Here is a 14,394-nt window from a genome sequence, read left to right on the forward strand (position 1 = left end):
TGGTGCGGATGCTCTTGGTGCGGATGCTCTTGGTTTGGAAACTCAGAGTAACTGCTGCCGCAGAGGTGGAGAGCAAAGCGAATAGCCCGAAGCCGAGGCACAGCGGGCCTGGCACAATGCCCAGCACAGGTAGCACCCAGGGCACCTTGGAGCATCGGTGACAGTGGTTCTGTCGGTGGCAGCATGTGGGAAAGGTGGACGTATTCGTTTTCTGTGGCTGCCGTGACATTACTACAAATTGGGGGGGAGGGGTTAAAACGGCAGGGGTTTGTTTTCCCTCCCGGAGGCAGAAGTCCGGGATCCGGGTGTCCCAGGGTCGGTCCCTCGGGGGCTCTGAGGGCGGCCTCTCCCAGGGCTTTCTCTGAGCTGCTGCTGGTCTGCTGGTTCCTTCCACCCACGCCATTTGCCCCTCATCTCCAAACCAAGTAGCCACTTCTGCAAGGTTCTTAGTTCTGGCGTTTCTCCTGTCTTAGCCGGCCAGATGTTTCTCACAGTTCCGGACGGTGGAAGTCCGGGCTCGCAGTGCGGTGGGTTCCGTTCTTGGTGAAGGCGGGGACGCTGCCATCTCGCACCTGGGGCAGCGAGCTGTGGTGGCTTCACGAGGTGCTCTCCTGCCTTCCCTGTCCTCCTCTCTTTCCTCCACGCTGGCGGTTTTCCCTGGGGATGCCTTCCCGGCTCCCCGAATCCCCCCTTCCCCACCTCCCACCCGGGGAGCTGGCGGGGGCTGGGGTCTTGGGACCTCAGCTCCCTCCCGCGCGTGTGGCTCTGGGCCACGCCCAGCACCCTGGGGTCCGCTAAGCCACTTACCACGTGTCCATTTGCTTGCTGCTTCTAGAACCCTGTCGCTGGCTGCTGAGCGTCTGCCTCGCTCACCCCGCTCCCAGCGGGCCCGCGGGGGTTGGTAGCTCAGTGCACATCCATTTCGCTGTCTTGCACCCGACGCTTCCTGAGTGTGTTTAACTGAATTGAGACAGGGCTCTGTGCCCTGCCTTTTTTTTTTTTTAATAAACTTATTTATTTTTACTAGTTTCAAGCATACAGTACGTCGCTTGGACGTTGACGTAGTTCATAAAGCGATCCCCCGATCGCCGCTTCTCCTGCCCCCCGCCCAGCCAGCGTGTCCGTGCCGGCCGCGCCCTCTGCCGTGCTCCCCATCCCGTGCGCTTTTTTTTTTAACACTTTAACATCTTCTCATGCTGACAAATTTTGTAACATTTCCTCACAGCTGATAAAAACTACAAAAACGTTTGTAATCTGCTTAACGTTTCAGCATGTGGTTCTACCATAATTCGCTTAAGTCTCTGGGCTTTGGCCATGTAGCACCCCCCCCCGCCCCCCTTTTTGAGCTATTACGAGCGGCACTGAACTGCGTGTCCTGTGCAGAAAACATTTTAGCGTGACGTCCTGTGTGTCCTTGGGACGGAACTCCTGGTGCGTTGCTGAAGCCGGGCAGTCCTATGAGGGCGGCTTTTGGCGGGAGTGGGGGGTTGGGGGTGGGGGGGAGGCTCTCAGAGTGTTTTTCCTTTGTTAATTAGTTGGAGAAAGAATCATAAGGTGTGAATGGCCAGCATGCCCTTCACCTGCCCCCAGGTGAGCCTGGCAGGCAGCTTGGGGCCCACAGTGCCCCCTGGTGGTTCCCGTCCCTGGCGGCTCTGGCCAAGGTGGAAAGTGCTGATTGGGGTGTCAGCGCCCCAGCAGAGAGGAGGCAGTTGCACCGTGAAGCACAGAGTGAGAAGGGCCGGCCCTGAAGGCTCGGGTGCTGGGGAAGCCAGGCTGAGGAGGTCACCTAGCAGCACTGACCTCGGCCCTATAGCGTGGCGGGGCCAGGCCCTCTGTACCCTGTCACCCGTGGTGGGAGGCTTTGGGCCCGGGGTGCTGTAGGAGCGGACGCAGTCACAGCGCGTTAGGTGGCCGCATTGCACAGGCAGAGGCCCTGGGGACAGTGTGCTAGGCTGTGCCGCGGTGACAGGCAGGTGTCCCCCTCTGCCCCCTTGCTGCCAGGGCCTCACCTGCTCGGGGGCTGGCAGAGCTGGGCGCTGGCCAGGCACAGTCTGGCGGAGACGGGCTTTTCCTTCGGAGAATTTCTGAGCGAGGCCTTTCTATGGAGCGTGTGTTTGCCTTGGGCTCAGTTCGCCTCGCCCTCCCGAGCAGGCCGATGGATTGCATGCCGGGCGCTGCCCCGTCTCTTCACGTCCAGGTGGACGATGGTGCACCCGGGCCCGCCTGCCTGGGTGCTCGCTGGACCCTGGGCCCGTGGGGGCGGCCATGGCTGCCTGGTCCCCTCTGGGCCGCCCTCACTTCTCGGGGCAGTCCCCGCCCACGGTCTCATCAGGCCTTCCTCCTCCTTCCCCTGTCACCCTCAGGGGTGCCCCTCCCCAGTGGCCATCCCGAGGAGGTGGCTCTTGTTGGTCTTCGTGACACAGTGCAGGGACGTGAGCACTGCCCCCGGAGGAACCCCGTGTGGTCGGCTTCACAGACCTCACACCCTCCAGACCAGGCTCAGGGCCCAGGGCCCTGCTGTAGCTTCTTCCCACCCTAGGTGGATGGGCGCACCGTGCTCGGGGGCCCTAGACATGGTCTTGCAGGCTGCGCAGCCTCATCTGCAGGCGACAGCCTGGGGCCGCGGGGTTCTGACCCGGCACGTGGAGGGCTGTGTGCTCTGCACAGGGCTGCGGAATGTTCGGTCCTGCTGGCTGGGGCTGCCCATCAGAGTGACCGCGGGACGTGGAGTACTCATGGCAGTGACTGGAGCCAGCACCCCCAGCCCTCCTCCAGGCCACCGCAGACGCCTCCGCGCTCACGTCTGCTTCTCCCACAGATGCTGGACGAGAACCACCACCTGATCCAGTGCATCCTGGACTACCAGAGCAAGGGCAAGACGGCCGAGTGCACCCAGTGAGCGCCCCTGTCTGCCCGACACCGGGAAGGCCTCGCGGGCGCCGGGCTCCCTGGGTCACCCACGCCCCTGAGAGTCGCCCCTCGGAGGGCAGCGCGCTGCCCCAGGTGGCCCCAAGGAGAAGCGGGAGGCGAGGGGGCTGCTGGGACGGCCTGGGCTGACGCTGCCGTGGCCTTGCGAGCAGTTGGCACACGCACCAGGGGACAGGGAGCTCCAGATATGATCTCTAGGGCCAGACAGAGTAGGTGCACGACCTGGCCGCCACACCCACCTAGAGGCGTGACGCGCAGCGCTGTCACACACCGGGGCATTCTTCCAGGAGCCTGAGCTTGGCCAAGCCGAGCGACGCCATCTCCCCCCAGCACCTCTTCAGGGGTGGGGGTTCCAGTTGGCCTGGTGCCAGGGTCACTTGGAGGAGGATTTGTCCCCACCCTCCTCTCCACACAGACCAGGTGGCACCTCCCCTGTGGCCACCACCTTTCCAGCGTTTTGTCATCGAATGGGAGCCCACTCCCTGCCTGGCCCTGTCTTGGATTGCAAAGCGTTCTGCTGCTCGCCCTGTCCCCCAGTGTCCTCCGGGTCATCGTTCCCGGGGCTTGGCTGCAGGGCAGAGATGTCCTGGGTGAACTTTACTTCTGCTTTGGATCGGCCTGCAGGTTCCCCCTCTCACTGCGTGCCTCTTACCTGCCCGCAGGTACCAGCAGATCCTGCACCGGAACCTGGTCTACCTGGCCACGATCGCAGACTCCAACCAGAACATGCAGTCCTTGCTCCCCGCCGTGAGTGCCCGGGGGCGGGGGGGGGGCGGGTCCCAGCGCGGTCAGGTGCTGCCTCAGAGCACAGGTGCGGGAGTGGGGATCTGGGGTAGCCGAGGCGACTGCCGGGCGAGATGGGCGGGCCTTCCTGTCACACGGGAGGTCAGTCAGTCAGACGGGTCCGGAGTGTGCTAGTCAGAGTCGTGCCATCGGCCTCCTCGGCAGAGGGGTGACCCCAGAGGAGCCAGGCCTAGAGATGGCGGGAGGTGGCTCTCGGGAGGGCAGGTGGTGGGCCGGGTTCTTGCTTTGTATTGCAAGCTCTTCTGAGCGACTTGAAGCATGAGCCGGGAGCCTACACGCTCGTGATGCAACAGCAAAGCGTAAAGACGCCCTTCGCTCGTGAACCCTTCGCTCCTGTGAACACTTCATTTCTGGTTGATTTTTCAAAACGTGTTCTCCCCACGTTAAGTTATTGCTGCGAAGGTGCCCCATCAGGCCTCCGATGCGGTCAGCGAGCTTCAGCCTTGGGAAGGACAGCCTCGTATCGACTGTGGGGCTGGGCGTCCCAAGACAAACGTGTCGCCGGGAGTGGCTTACCTCCCAGTGCCCGTGGAAAGTGGTGACATCATACACACCAGGATGTGTTTGGCTAGTAAAAATGTTAAACTAGTTTTGATTGGTCCGTCAAATAGGAGTTCTCACCCCGCAAATACCAGCAGATCCTGCTGGAAACTTCATTTCCGAGGTCGGGTGTAGACCGTGCACCCTGGAGCTGCCGTTTGGTCTGCACCTGGGAGAGGAAGGGGCAGGGGGTCAGTGGTGAGCGCCGTCTCCCTCTGCACCCTATGAGCACAGGGGGCTGAGGAGTGACGGGGGGCGTGCCCACGGTCAGCACAGGACCACCTGTGCAAGGGCCCCGGGGCACGTGTGTGTTGGGGGGACACAGAGACAGCTGGCTGGCTGAGCCTGAGATGGACATAGAGGGGTGTGGACACGGTGGGCTGGCAGAGCAGCTCCCTGCACCGGGAAAGGGGGCCCAGCTTCGAACCTCCAAGGATGTGTCGGTAGTTTGGTACTCATTTAGGTTCTGAGTGTTCACATTAGATGCTCGGTGTCACCTCTGTCTTGGCCTGCGATGTCCAGGCTGCTAATCCGGCTTGTTTGCTGAGTGTGCGAACAGAGGCTCATTACAGACACCGGCCAGGTGACCATGAGAGGTTGTGGCAGATCTCAGGGACTGCCGGGTCCCTGGAGTGGCTGCCGGTGTTTTTCTCTGGGTTGACTGTCCTCCCATGGCCTTCCTGTCGCCCGCAGCCACCCACGCAGAACATGAACCTGGGCCCCGGGGCGCTGGCGCAGGGCAGCTCCAGCCAGGGCCTGCACTCCCAGGGCGGCCTCAGCGACGCGGTGGGCTCGGGCCTGCCCCCACCCTCCCTCCTGCAGGGCCAGATCGGCAACGGTGAGCGCGGGGTGCACTCAGGCGGGGCTCGGGCTTCGGTCTGCTTCCTGGGACAGTCACTGGCAAGGCTCCCTGGCGGCCAGCAGCCACGGCGGGGCGCCCCTTGCCCCTCTGACCCCCAGTGGCCTGGGCAGGTCTGTGGCTGCATGGGGGGCGTGGCGTGCAGAGAAGCAAGCCCTCCTGTTGGGTCGGGGCCACCTTGAATCAGGGCCTGGGGCTCCACGGCACTTTCTGGCGGGAATGACATGCTCCTGGCTGTGGGTGGGGACCTGTAGGAGACCCTGGAGCTCTTACTGAGGGCCCGAGTCCTCCGCCCAAGGGAGCCAGGTGTGGAGCGGTAAGGCCCTCGGTGGCTTTACACGGATCGAAGGCCCCTGGCCCCATCCCCCCGCAGGTCCGAGCCACGTGGCCATGCAGCAGACAGCGCAGAGCACGCTGCCCACCACCTCCATGAGCATGTCGGGTGGCGGCCACGGCTCCGGGCCTGGCTACAGCCACTCGGGACCCGCCTCGCAGAGCGTGCCCCTACAAGGCCAGGGCGCCATCAGCAACTACGTGTCCCGGGCCAACATCAACATGCAGTCTAACCCAGGTAGCGCCCCCGGCCCGGCCCGTTTGCACCCCTGGCCCTGGGACCCTCCGGCATGCGCAAGTGGCACAGGGGGCCCTAGGGGCTGCGCCCCCCTGGGCCGTGCCCCAGGGCGGGGGTTGGCGGGTGCGGGGCAGGTGGGGCCTGGCTCTGGGGGCCTGGGCTGTTCCCCACGGTGGCCGCAGGGAAGGCTCTGAGGAGGGCGGGCTGCGCTCTGCCGTGGGGCCGGGGCTGGGCCCGCTCGGTGGGTGTGCGGTGTGGCCAGTGCACAGGGTGGAGGGCGGGGGGCCAGTGGGAGCCCCGGAGCCGGGCTCTGCACCGTGGTGGCACGCAGGGTGCTGAGTGCTTGGGAGCGCCAAGCCTGCACGGAGTCGCTGGTGTCAGACACAGCGATTTCAAGGCTAGTCCAGGGGGGTGTGGGGTGTGTCCCCGATTGCCCAGTGTTAGGGACGCATCGAAAATGGTCAAATTTTGGATACATTGAGTCAAATAAAACGTATCACGAAAACAGATCTGACCTGTTTCTTTTTACTTGTTGACGTGGCTCACATCCCCTTGTGCTGCTCTAGAGGGTTCTGAGTGGAGGTGACGAGTGGACAGGCGGGCTGGCCGGCCACCCACCAGGAGCCTGGGGTCCCAGGGATGGGCAAGGGCAACAGGCTCCTGTGGGACAGGCTTGGGCAGTCTGGAACAAGAAGGCAGGGACCCGTGTTTCTGTTCCGTGCGGCTCCCGGCTTGGCAGTTTTCTGAGTGTCGCACGTTGTGGGAGTTGGTGTAGGGGTCAGTTGGCAGGAAGGGTGACGTGGACATGAGGGGATGATCTCGTGGGGGAGAACGGGAGGCTCCCCTGGGGGAAGGTACAGTTGGGCCCCGGGGAGCTTCTCGGGGTCAGCGGGGTCTGTCGTGTCGCCCAGTGTCCATGATGCACCAGCAGGCGGCCTCGTCCCACTACGCCTCGGCGCAGGGCGGCAGCCAGCACTACCAGGGCCAGCCCATCGCCATGATGGGCCAGAGCGGGCAGGGGAGCAGCATGATGGGGCCGCGGCCCCTGGCACCCTACCGGCCCTCACAGCAAGGTATGTGCCATCCACGGGCCTCTCGGGCCGGGCTGAGGGGTCACGTGAGGACACTGGGGGTTGGAGCTGCATGGGGCCCCGAAGCCAGCATCTTCCTGGAGGTGGATGAGGCTGGAGCCCGCCGTGGGGGGCGGGGACGGGGGCCTGTGTCGGTAAGAGGAAATCCGGGGTACCAGGGGCTGAGCATGGGGACAGCACCCGGTGTGCCCTGGATGGCATGGCGGGTGTCCCGTGACCCGAGGCCCACTGAGGATGCTCTCGCGAGGGCGGAGGGTCCCATGGTAACAGCCGTTCCCTGCCGTCCCCCAGGCTCGTCCCAGCAGTACCTGGGCCAGGAGGAGTACTACGGCGGCGAGCAGTACGGCCATGGCCAGGCCGCCTCCGAGCCGCTGAGCCAGCAGTACTACCCCGACGGTGAGGCCCGCACGCGCTCGGGGCCAGGGCCTGGCGGCTTCGGACCGCTGCTCCCGGCACCAGCCAAGCATCCGGTGTCCCCTGTGCCTGAACGTGACTGAGGGCGCAACGAGGGTAGGCCGGGCAGCGGTCAGACCGGGCAGCACAGGCTGCAGCCGGTCACCTCCATGGGTGCCTGGTCCCTCTTCCCGAGGCACAGCGGAGTCTGAGGCCGGACGTGTCCTCTGAGCAGACAGTGTGTCTGCTTCAAGGGAGGAGCACGGCTTTGTCATGAAATGCCCTCAAGAAGGTGACGGGCCTGGCCTGGCTGTTGTCGTTAATACTCGTCTTCCAGCTGGTCAGTTGTCACGTCTGCAGATGACCTTCCTTTTAATCGTCTCCTTTACTGTTAGCAGCCCCAAGAGTTTTGGAGGTGGCCCTTAAGGAGGTCACAGTGGACGGTGGGTGTGAGGGGAAGGGCCCCCATGGGTCCGTGGTTGGGTGAGACGGTGGCTGAGACCGGCGCAGGGTGAGCCAGACCCTGCCACGGGGTGGTGACGAGGCCTCTGAGGGTTCACGGCTCCCAGGATACCCCCAGGACGGATGGGAGGGCCAAGATGGTGCAGTGACACCGGCAGCTGGCTTGTGGCTACTGGTGCTTGTCACGTTCCGGGCCCTGAGCATCGTCTGTCCTCTGCGAACACGACGTGCTCACTGTGTCTGCCTTCACCTGAGGGGACCAAAGCTGGGGACCTGGCCCGGTCTGTGGGGAGCTGGCACTGTGACCAGTCCTGGACTCTGCCTGACCCGGCCCGCTGCCCACTCAGCTCCTGGCTGTCTCCTTGGGACCACTGGCCGGGCTGCTGACCTCCCTTGTCCCCATGTGCTTACAGGACACGGCGACTATGCCTACCAGCAGTCCTACTCGGAGCAGGGCTATGACCGGCCATTCGAGGAGTCCACACAGCACTACTACGAGGGCGGTGAGCGCGCGTGTGCCTGGCGTGGGTGGGGAGCTCGGGGCAAGGGGGGAAGGCCGGGCTGGGTCTCCACGTTCTGGGTGCGAGCTCGTGAAACGAGAGGGTTTGGTCGCGTTGGGGTCACAGGGTGACCGACTGTTTTATGACAAGGCCAAGTATGTAGAGTCCCCAAGACAAGGCCACGAGTCTAGCTCGAGCTGACAGGTTACGGCAGATGCGGCTGGGCAGCAGCAGGACGGTCAGATCTGTGTGTCCCCTCGCGGAAGGCGCGCGTGGCAGGCGGGGCCAGGGGACCAAGAGGCCAGACGCCACAGCGAGGAGGACGGAGCAGTGGGGGCTCCTGTTGCCCAAAGCCCTGTCCACATTCCAGGGTGTCCCTGGAAGGTCGAGGCCGGCAGTCCAGCTCCCCACTGAAGTCCAGCTGGTGGTCGGCTCAGGGTGGGTCAGGCCCAGGTGACAAGCCAGGGCTGTGAGCGCGTCTCGGAGCCCCGTCATTCAGAGGCCACCAGGGGGTGGGGACCTGGACCCCCAGTCCCCTCCTGAGCCAGGCTGGGGGTGCGCAGGGTGTGGCCTGGGCACCTCTGCCAACACCGCCGGCCAGGCGAGGCGCATCTCTGGGCTGGGGGTTGGCAGCCCCTGCACGGCGCCCATCAGAGCGTGGCGGTGACATGCGGGAGCCACTCTCTGGACGGAAAGCCCTGGGTTGTGGGATTGGGCAGTAATGCGCAGCTGGTTCTTGAGCGGGTGCTGGCTGCCCGGGCCCGTGGCGCGAAGATGCAGCCCGCCCCTCAGGAGTCCCCTCAGGAGCCGGGCCCACAGGTGGCTCGGGGGCACAGTCGCCATCAGGGCTGCTGTAGAGCGCACATGGCTGCCCTTCATGGCTGTGAGGTTTGCAGTAGCAGCAAAGGCGGGGCAGAACCAGTGTCCACCACGGCATGTCCAGGGCACTGTGCTGTTAGGAGTGGTCCCTGTGGGCTGCTGCGGCAGATCCTCCAGATCACGCCAAGTGCCAAGACCGGGGTGTCTGGGGTGCCACCTCCTGTGTAAAACAAAGGGAAGGAAAGGCACACACTCACACTGCCACCGACCTCTGGAGGACAGCTGGGAACCCTGAGAGCGGCTGCGGGCTGGGCTGGGCTGCAGCAGCCCCCCCCACCCCCGACCACTCGGGGCTGCCTGGCCTGCTCCGTGGTCCTGAAGCACATGGAAGCACCTGCCTGTTGGGAAGTTACATGCATCTGAACGTGCCGAGTGTGTTGGCTGTCACTGAACTGGAAGTGCCCGAGTTCCGTGACCACAGGGCCGTCCCGGGTGCTTCTCAGGGCTCTGCCTGTGGTGACTCATGTGCCTGCCCGGGGTGGACATCGGGGAAGCAGGGGGCTGCCACACCGTCCCTAGGTGCACCGCTGCTCGGAAGCTGTTTTTATAGGAGACGTCGGCGAGTCAGTCGGCTGCTCGTCAGTTCCTCACGGTGGGTTTGCAGCCGCGTTTACTGACGAGCAATTGAAATGACCTTGTGTCCCCTTCACTCTGCAGGAAACTCCCAGTACAGCCAGCAGCAGGCGGGGTACCAGCAGGGCACAGCCCAGCAGCAGGCAGGGTACCAGCAGCAGTACCCGAACCAGCAGAGCTACCCGGGGCAGCAGCAGGGCTATGGTAAGCGAGGTGCCCGTGGCGCCTGGTGCCTGGCAGCGCTGTCACTCGGCGGGTGCGCCTGGGCGAGCTTCAGGGTAGGCCTAGGTCTCCAGGAAGCTGCGGGGTGGCACACGGCACGCCGCTGGGGACCTGGTCGGTTGTCGCGGTGCAGTTGTCAGCTCGGAAGCCAACGTCGGTGCATCGCTGTGGCCTGAGCCCAGCTGGTTCAGAGCACTGCTTTCCCCGAAATGTCCTTCTCTGTCCCCGGGCCCACCTGGCCCTAGGCTCCAGGCTCGGGCGCTTTCTCAGGGTGTGACTGGGCTGTGGCTTTGGGGAAGGAGACCACAGGGGCGGGGTGCCCTTTTCATCATCTCCCGTCAGCGTGACCTGCCTCTGACGTTGACACTGGTTGGTCACTTGGGGTCATCTGCTAGGTGTCCCGGCGAGTTACCCCCTCTCACCCCAGTCTTTTCAAGGGAGTCCTGGAGTCAGGGGCCCATCCCGGGGCCGTGTCTCCACCCTCACCACCACGAGTCGCTCGCACCATCCGTTCGTGTGCGTGGACAATGGTCTCACACGGGGGCTTAGCCAGCACCTGCTTGTTCTGTTGTTCGCCATGGCCCAGCTCTGCCTCTTGGGAGCTCTCTCGGTGGCTCCTTGTCCCCTTAATGGCCTGTCCTTTTGTTCTGGGACCACAGTATGGCCCTGCCCCAGCCGTGGGAGCTGCCATCTGTCCAAGGGGCCTGGCTCCTTTTACTGGGGACTGGGATTCAAAACCAAGATCCGGCGTGGGGCCTTCTGAGCCCAGCCCCATCTCCTTTCACCTGAGACAGCCCGCACGTGGGCCTGGCAGCAGCTTCTGGCAGCACCTGCCCATCTGTCCGCAGGGTTCACGGGAGGGGGCCCGGGCCAGAGCCAGCCGGTCTGCGCAGACCCGGCGCCATCAGCAAATACTGCTCTCAGGGCTCGTCAGGCTGGAGCGTGGGCTTTGCAGAGGGAGAGACCCCGTCCTCTAGAGAGGCACGGACTCGTCTCCCTGGGCCAGGCCGCCCCACAGAGCTGAAGGTTCCGCCAGGGTCGTGACCCGCGTGTCTGCCCAGAGTCCTCTGGGGCCTTGACCCCGGGCCAGGTCTACCCGAAACAGCGCAGCCTGGCCCCTTCCCGCAGGTCACGTCTGCTTAGAGCCCCAGAGCACACGGGGCTCTCCTGGGTCCTCACCTGCACCCGAGCCCCCGGCCACGCTCCCCAGAATCCTGCTCCTTTCAATGCGTCTGCTGTCACAGGAGGGTGACTTCATAGCGTGCCACCACATGGCGGCCTTGTAGACTGCTAACGTTTTAAACACGCAGCAAAAGCTGGCCTCCCGGATGTGGGGCGAACAGGCGGGTTCTGAGCTCGGGGCGTTCGCACCCCGGCTGGGTCTAGCTAACCCCTGCCCTCCTCATGGCCAGAGCCGCCCGTCCCCCCGACGCGCTTGTGCCTCTCCTCCCGGGCCTGGGGCAAGGGTTCGGGCGGCCCCACAGGAGGGTCCTGGCGAGGCCCAGCCCACACAGCCGTCACTGACAGTGACAGACAGCGTTTTCTGAGGCTGTTAGGCCGCTCTGAGCCTCCGCCCGTGGCTCAGCTTCCCCGGGAAGGGGCGCTGTCTCCCGCGCGTGTACAGTGACCACCTACGGGACGCCAGGCACTCCCAGGAGGCAGGCGCGGCGTACGGGACGGCGGCCCGTCCGGGGCTGTGGGTGGAGGCGGCGGGCACAGCCCGGGTCACGTGAGACCGTGGCGGCAGCCTGTGTGGGTGCCGGTGTTCCAGAGACTTCCAGAGGACAGGGAGCGGGCGGGTTGGCCTCATGGCTCCTCGTGTCTCAGGTCCAGCCCAGGGAGCGCCGTCGCAGTACTCCAGCTACCAGCAGGGACAAGGACAGCAGTACGGAAGCTACAGAGCGTCGCAGACGGGCCCGTCCGCGCAGCAGCAGCGGCCGTACGGCTACGAGCAGGCAAGGCTTCCGGTGCTCCCCCTGCCCACGCGGCCAGGTGTCCCTGTGGGCGCGAGGAGCGAGGAGGGGGCCAGCTGGCTCCTAGGGTCCCTTCCAGCGCCAGTTCTCTGAGCCCGTAAGGTTTGTAAGCACTCCCTCTCCGTGGACGCCCACGCTGCTCGGACGGCGGGCTTTTCCTGTCGGAAGCGCGGGTCCGGGTCCTCCCCTCGTGCCCGGAGGTTCGCGTGTGCCAGCGGTATCGCTTCTGCTGCGTGCCTGGGACGCTGCAGCGGCTACACAGATGCGGCTGCACTTTTAGGGCCTGTGTGTCACCAGACAGAGCGGGACGCTGTCTGGGGGCCTGTGTGGAGCCAGGCAGATAGTCCTAGGACGAGGACCCAGAGGGCCGAGGGACGGCGACAGGTGGCAGAGCGGGCTCAGACCACGCTGGGGAAAGCCGCTCGCCGCCCTGCCGTGTGGGTCTGGGCGGGAGCTGGCCACCGGCGTGCCTGCTGCACCTCCTGCATCTCACCCCGGACGTGGTCCGCGGCGGGGCCTGTCCCCCTTTGGCTGTGGACCCCTTTACTCATGACAAGAGATACAACCTGTGTCCTGGTCTCTTGCAGGGCCAATATGGAAATTACCAGCAGTAAGGAACGCGCGTTCTTGACGGAGCCTTGCTGTGGCGTGTCCGTCCACCAGGGACGGGCCATTGGCGGTTCCGGCGAACTGGGACCCACCCGTTGGCCGCCCCTTCGCCCCACGCAGCGTCGCATGTGAAGCGTGCACATTTCGTGCTGGGCATGCCACCAAACATGCACCGAGGCACGAGACAGCACCGCTGGTGTGACTTACCTGGTGCTGTGTATAGTGTTGTACGTCCACACGGTGAATGGAGAGGCTGCCCCTTCTTTGTCCCCCCTCGGTGTTTCTAGCTAGCTTTAGGGGTCCTCTCGTAATCAGAGTATTCTGAGCCCAGCGATGGGACGTCTACAAGATGCCATAGTCCGCGTATTCATACACACAGACCATAGGTCTACTCCTCACGCAGTCGTAATGTGGGTTGTGAACTTGTCTCTCACGGGCTCCCCCGCAGCTGGACACACTCGCACAGCCCTGGACGGCAGCCTCTCCCTGCGCCTCAGTGGGGGGCAGGGCACCTCCTGTGTCTGGGTCAGTCTGTTCCGCAGTGGAAAGTCTGAGTGTGCTTCACGTGAACGGTCCTTGCCTGTGTCCCTCGCCGATCCCGCTTCTCCACAAAGTTACGTTTTGCTTTTAGAGTCAGGAGCGCCCATGGCTGCGTTCCAGGTGTGGGTCCACGGCGGCAGCATCCCATCAGCCCAGCCCGGGGGGCGGCCACACCGAAGCGAAGCAGGAAGTCCTCCAGTGTTGCTCTGCCTTTGACCCCTGTTTATCCTGACGGTCATTTCTCGGATTTGAATATTTCATAGGCCCAATTCTAAATTTATCATTTAAAATATCGATACCGAATTTTCCAAACAGTTGGCACGGTTGTTTATGTTGTGTTATTTCTTCCAGGATCTGCTTGTTTAGATCTCCAAGCGAGTGTTTCTTTTCTTTCAGGGATATCTGAAATTCACATCTCAGTTTTAAAAAGAACCCCACTAACTTCACTGTGTCCTTCCTAGGGAAAAAGGAAAGGTTTTATATAGAGAAATTTGAGTAATTTTTACATTCCTGGGACGTTAAATCCCATTTAAATGCTGTGCAGACGTTAAAGACAGCTCACTTGGAAAAGTCCGGTCAGAGAAAAAAAATCCTGCATTTCACTAAGTAATACCGACAGTTAATTAACTTTTACTTGGATAATAATATCCGTATTTACTGTGAATCCTTTATGGACATCTTTGAATAAATGCTGATATATTTCCAAGAACAACCAAGAAAATACAAAAAATATCCAATTCTTGATATGTTAGCTCTCCTGGGATAGATGCGCTTATTCTGTAGGCAGCTGGGTTTTAAAAACCCTTGATACTGGTAAGGGCTTAAAAATACACATCTCTGTTAAATTACTGCCTTGGGAGTTCTGCATTGCTAAGTGACACACATTAGCGATGTCATCTCCCTTGATTTTGTTCTGTTCTTTCCCAACAGTTTTCACAGAATTTGCAAACTCGATCGGGGCCTAAAATTTCCCATTTAAAATGTCAAACATCGTAGATAACTGTGAGAATATTTTTATTCCTTGCCATTCTGGGAATATGCCTTTTACATGTGGTTTTTTTAAAGTGCTGTATTAATACTTTTTGAAAGAAAAGGACACTTAAAAGTTATCCTGAAACTTCAATCTGAAATGTCTTACATTAAGAATTTCTTGAATGTTGTGTATATATTTTAAAAAGCACTTTGTGAAATAGTTTGTACATTTATTTCCTAATTTATACATGATTTTTGGTGTTAATATATTTAATTATCGATAACAGAATGTTTATTTAATGTGTTGTTCGTTTTTATGTAATATTGTGGGGGAAAGGTGATGCCAGCAATTCCTTTTCATTAACTGTATTTTCTGTAATACGAATGTTTGCAAAGGCTTAGGCTAAAACGGAATTGTTTGTGCAGTGTGGTGGATGGTGCTGTTTTTTTGATGACTACTTTTACAGAAGGCCAGGGA

The 14,394-nt window shown here is 61.9% G+C and overlaps 1 protein-coding gene across 3 annotated transcripts; it reads left to right on the forward strand.

The window, feature by feature from the left end:
- Positions 1-1,203: 1,203 nt before the first annotated feature.
- On the forward strand, positions 1,204-14,346 carry SS18L1 (SS18L1, nBAF chromatin remodeling complex subunit). 3 transcript variants are annotated; one of them, XM_023524843.1, is made up of 10 exons: positions 1,204-2,895; positions 3,591-3,675; positions 4,966-5,110; positions 5,505-5,702; positions 6,614-6,775; positions 7,085-7,189; positions 8,062-8,151; positions 9,685-9,804; positions 11,650-11,777; positions 12,383-14,346. In XM_023524843.1, the coding sequence occupies exons 1-10, from the start codon at positions 2,819-2,821 to the stop codon at positions 12,407-12,409; spliced, it is 1,137 nt and encodes a 378-aa protein (XP_023380611.1). In that variant the 5' UTR covers positions 1,204-2,818; the 3' UTR covers positions 12,410-14,346. The 3 variants fall into 3 exon arrangements, with proteins under 3 accessions (XP_023380611.1, XP_023380610.1, XP_023380612.1); XM_023524842.1 differs by having other exon boundaries at positions 11,650-14,346; XM_023524844.1 differs by having other exon boundaries at positions 2,867-3,003; positions 11,650-14,346.
- Positions 14,347-14,394: the final 48 nt, after the last annotated feature.

The sequence above is a fragment of the Pteropus vampyrus genome, unplaced genomic scaffold, assembly GCF_000151845.1.
Source record: "Pteropus vampyrus isolate Shadow unplaced genomic scaffold, Pvam_2.0 Scaffold500, whole genome shotgun sequence".
NCBI classification, from domain to species: Eukaryota; Metazoa; Chordata; class Mammalia; order Chiroptera; family Pteropodidae; genus Pteropus; species Pteropus vampyrus.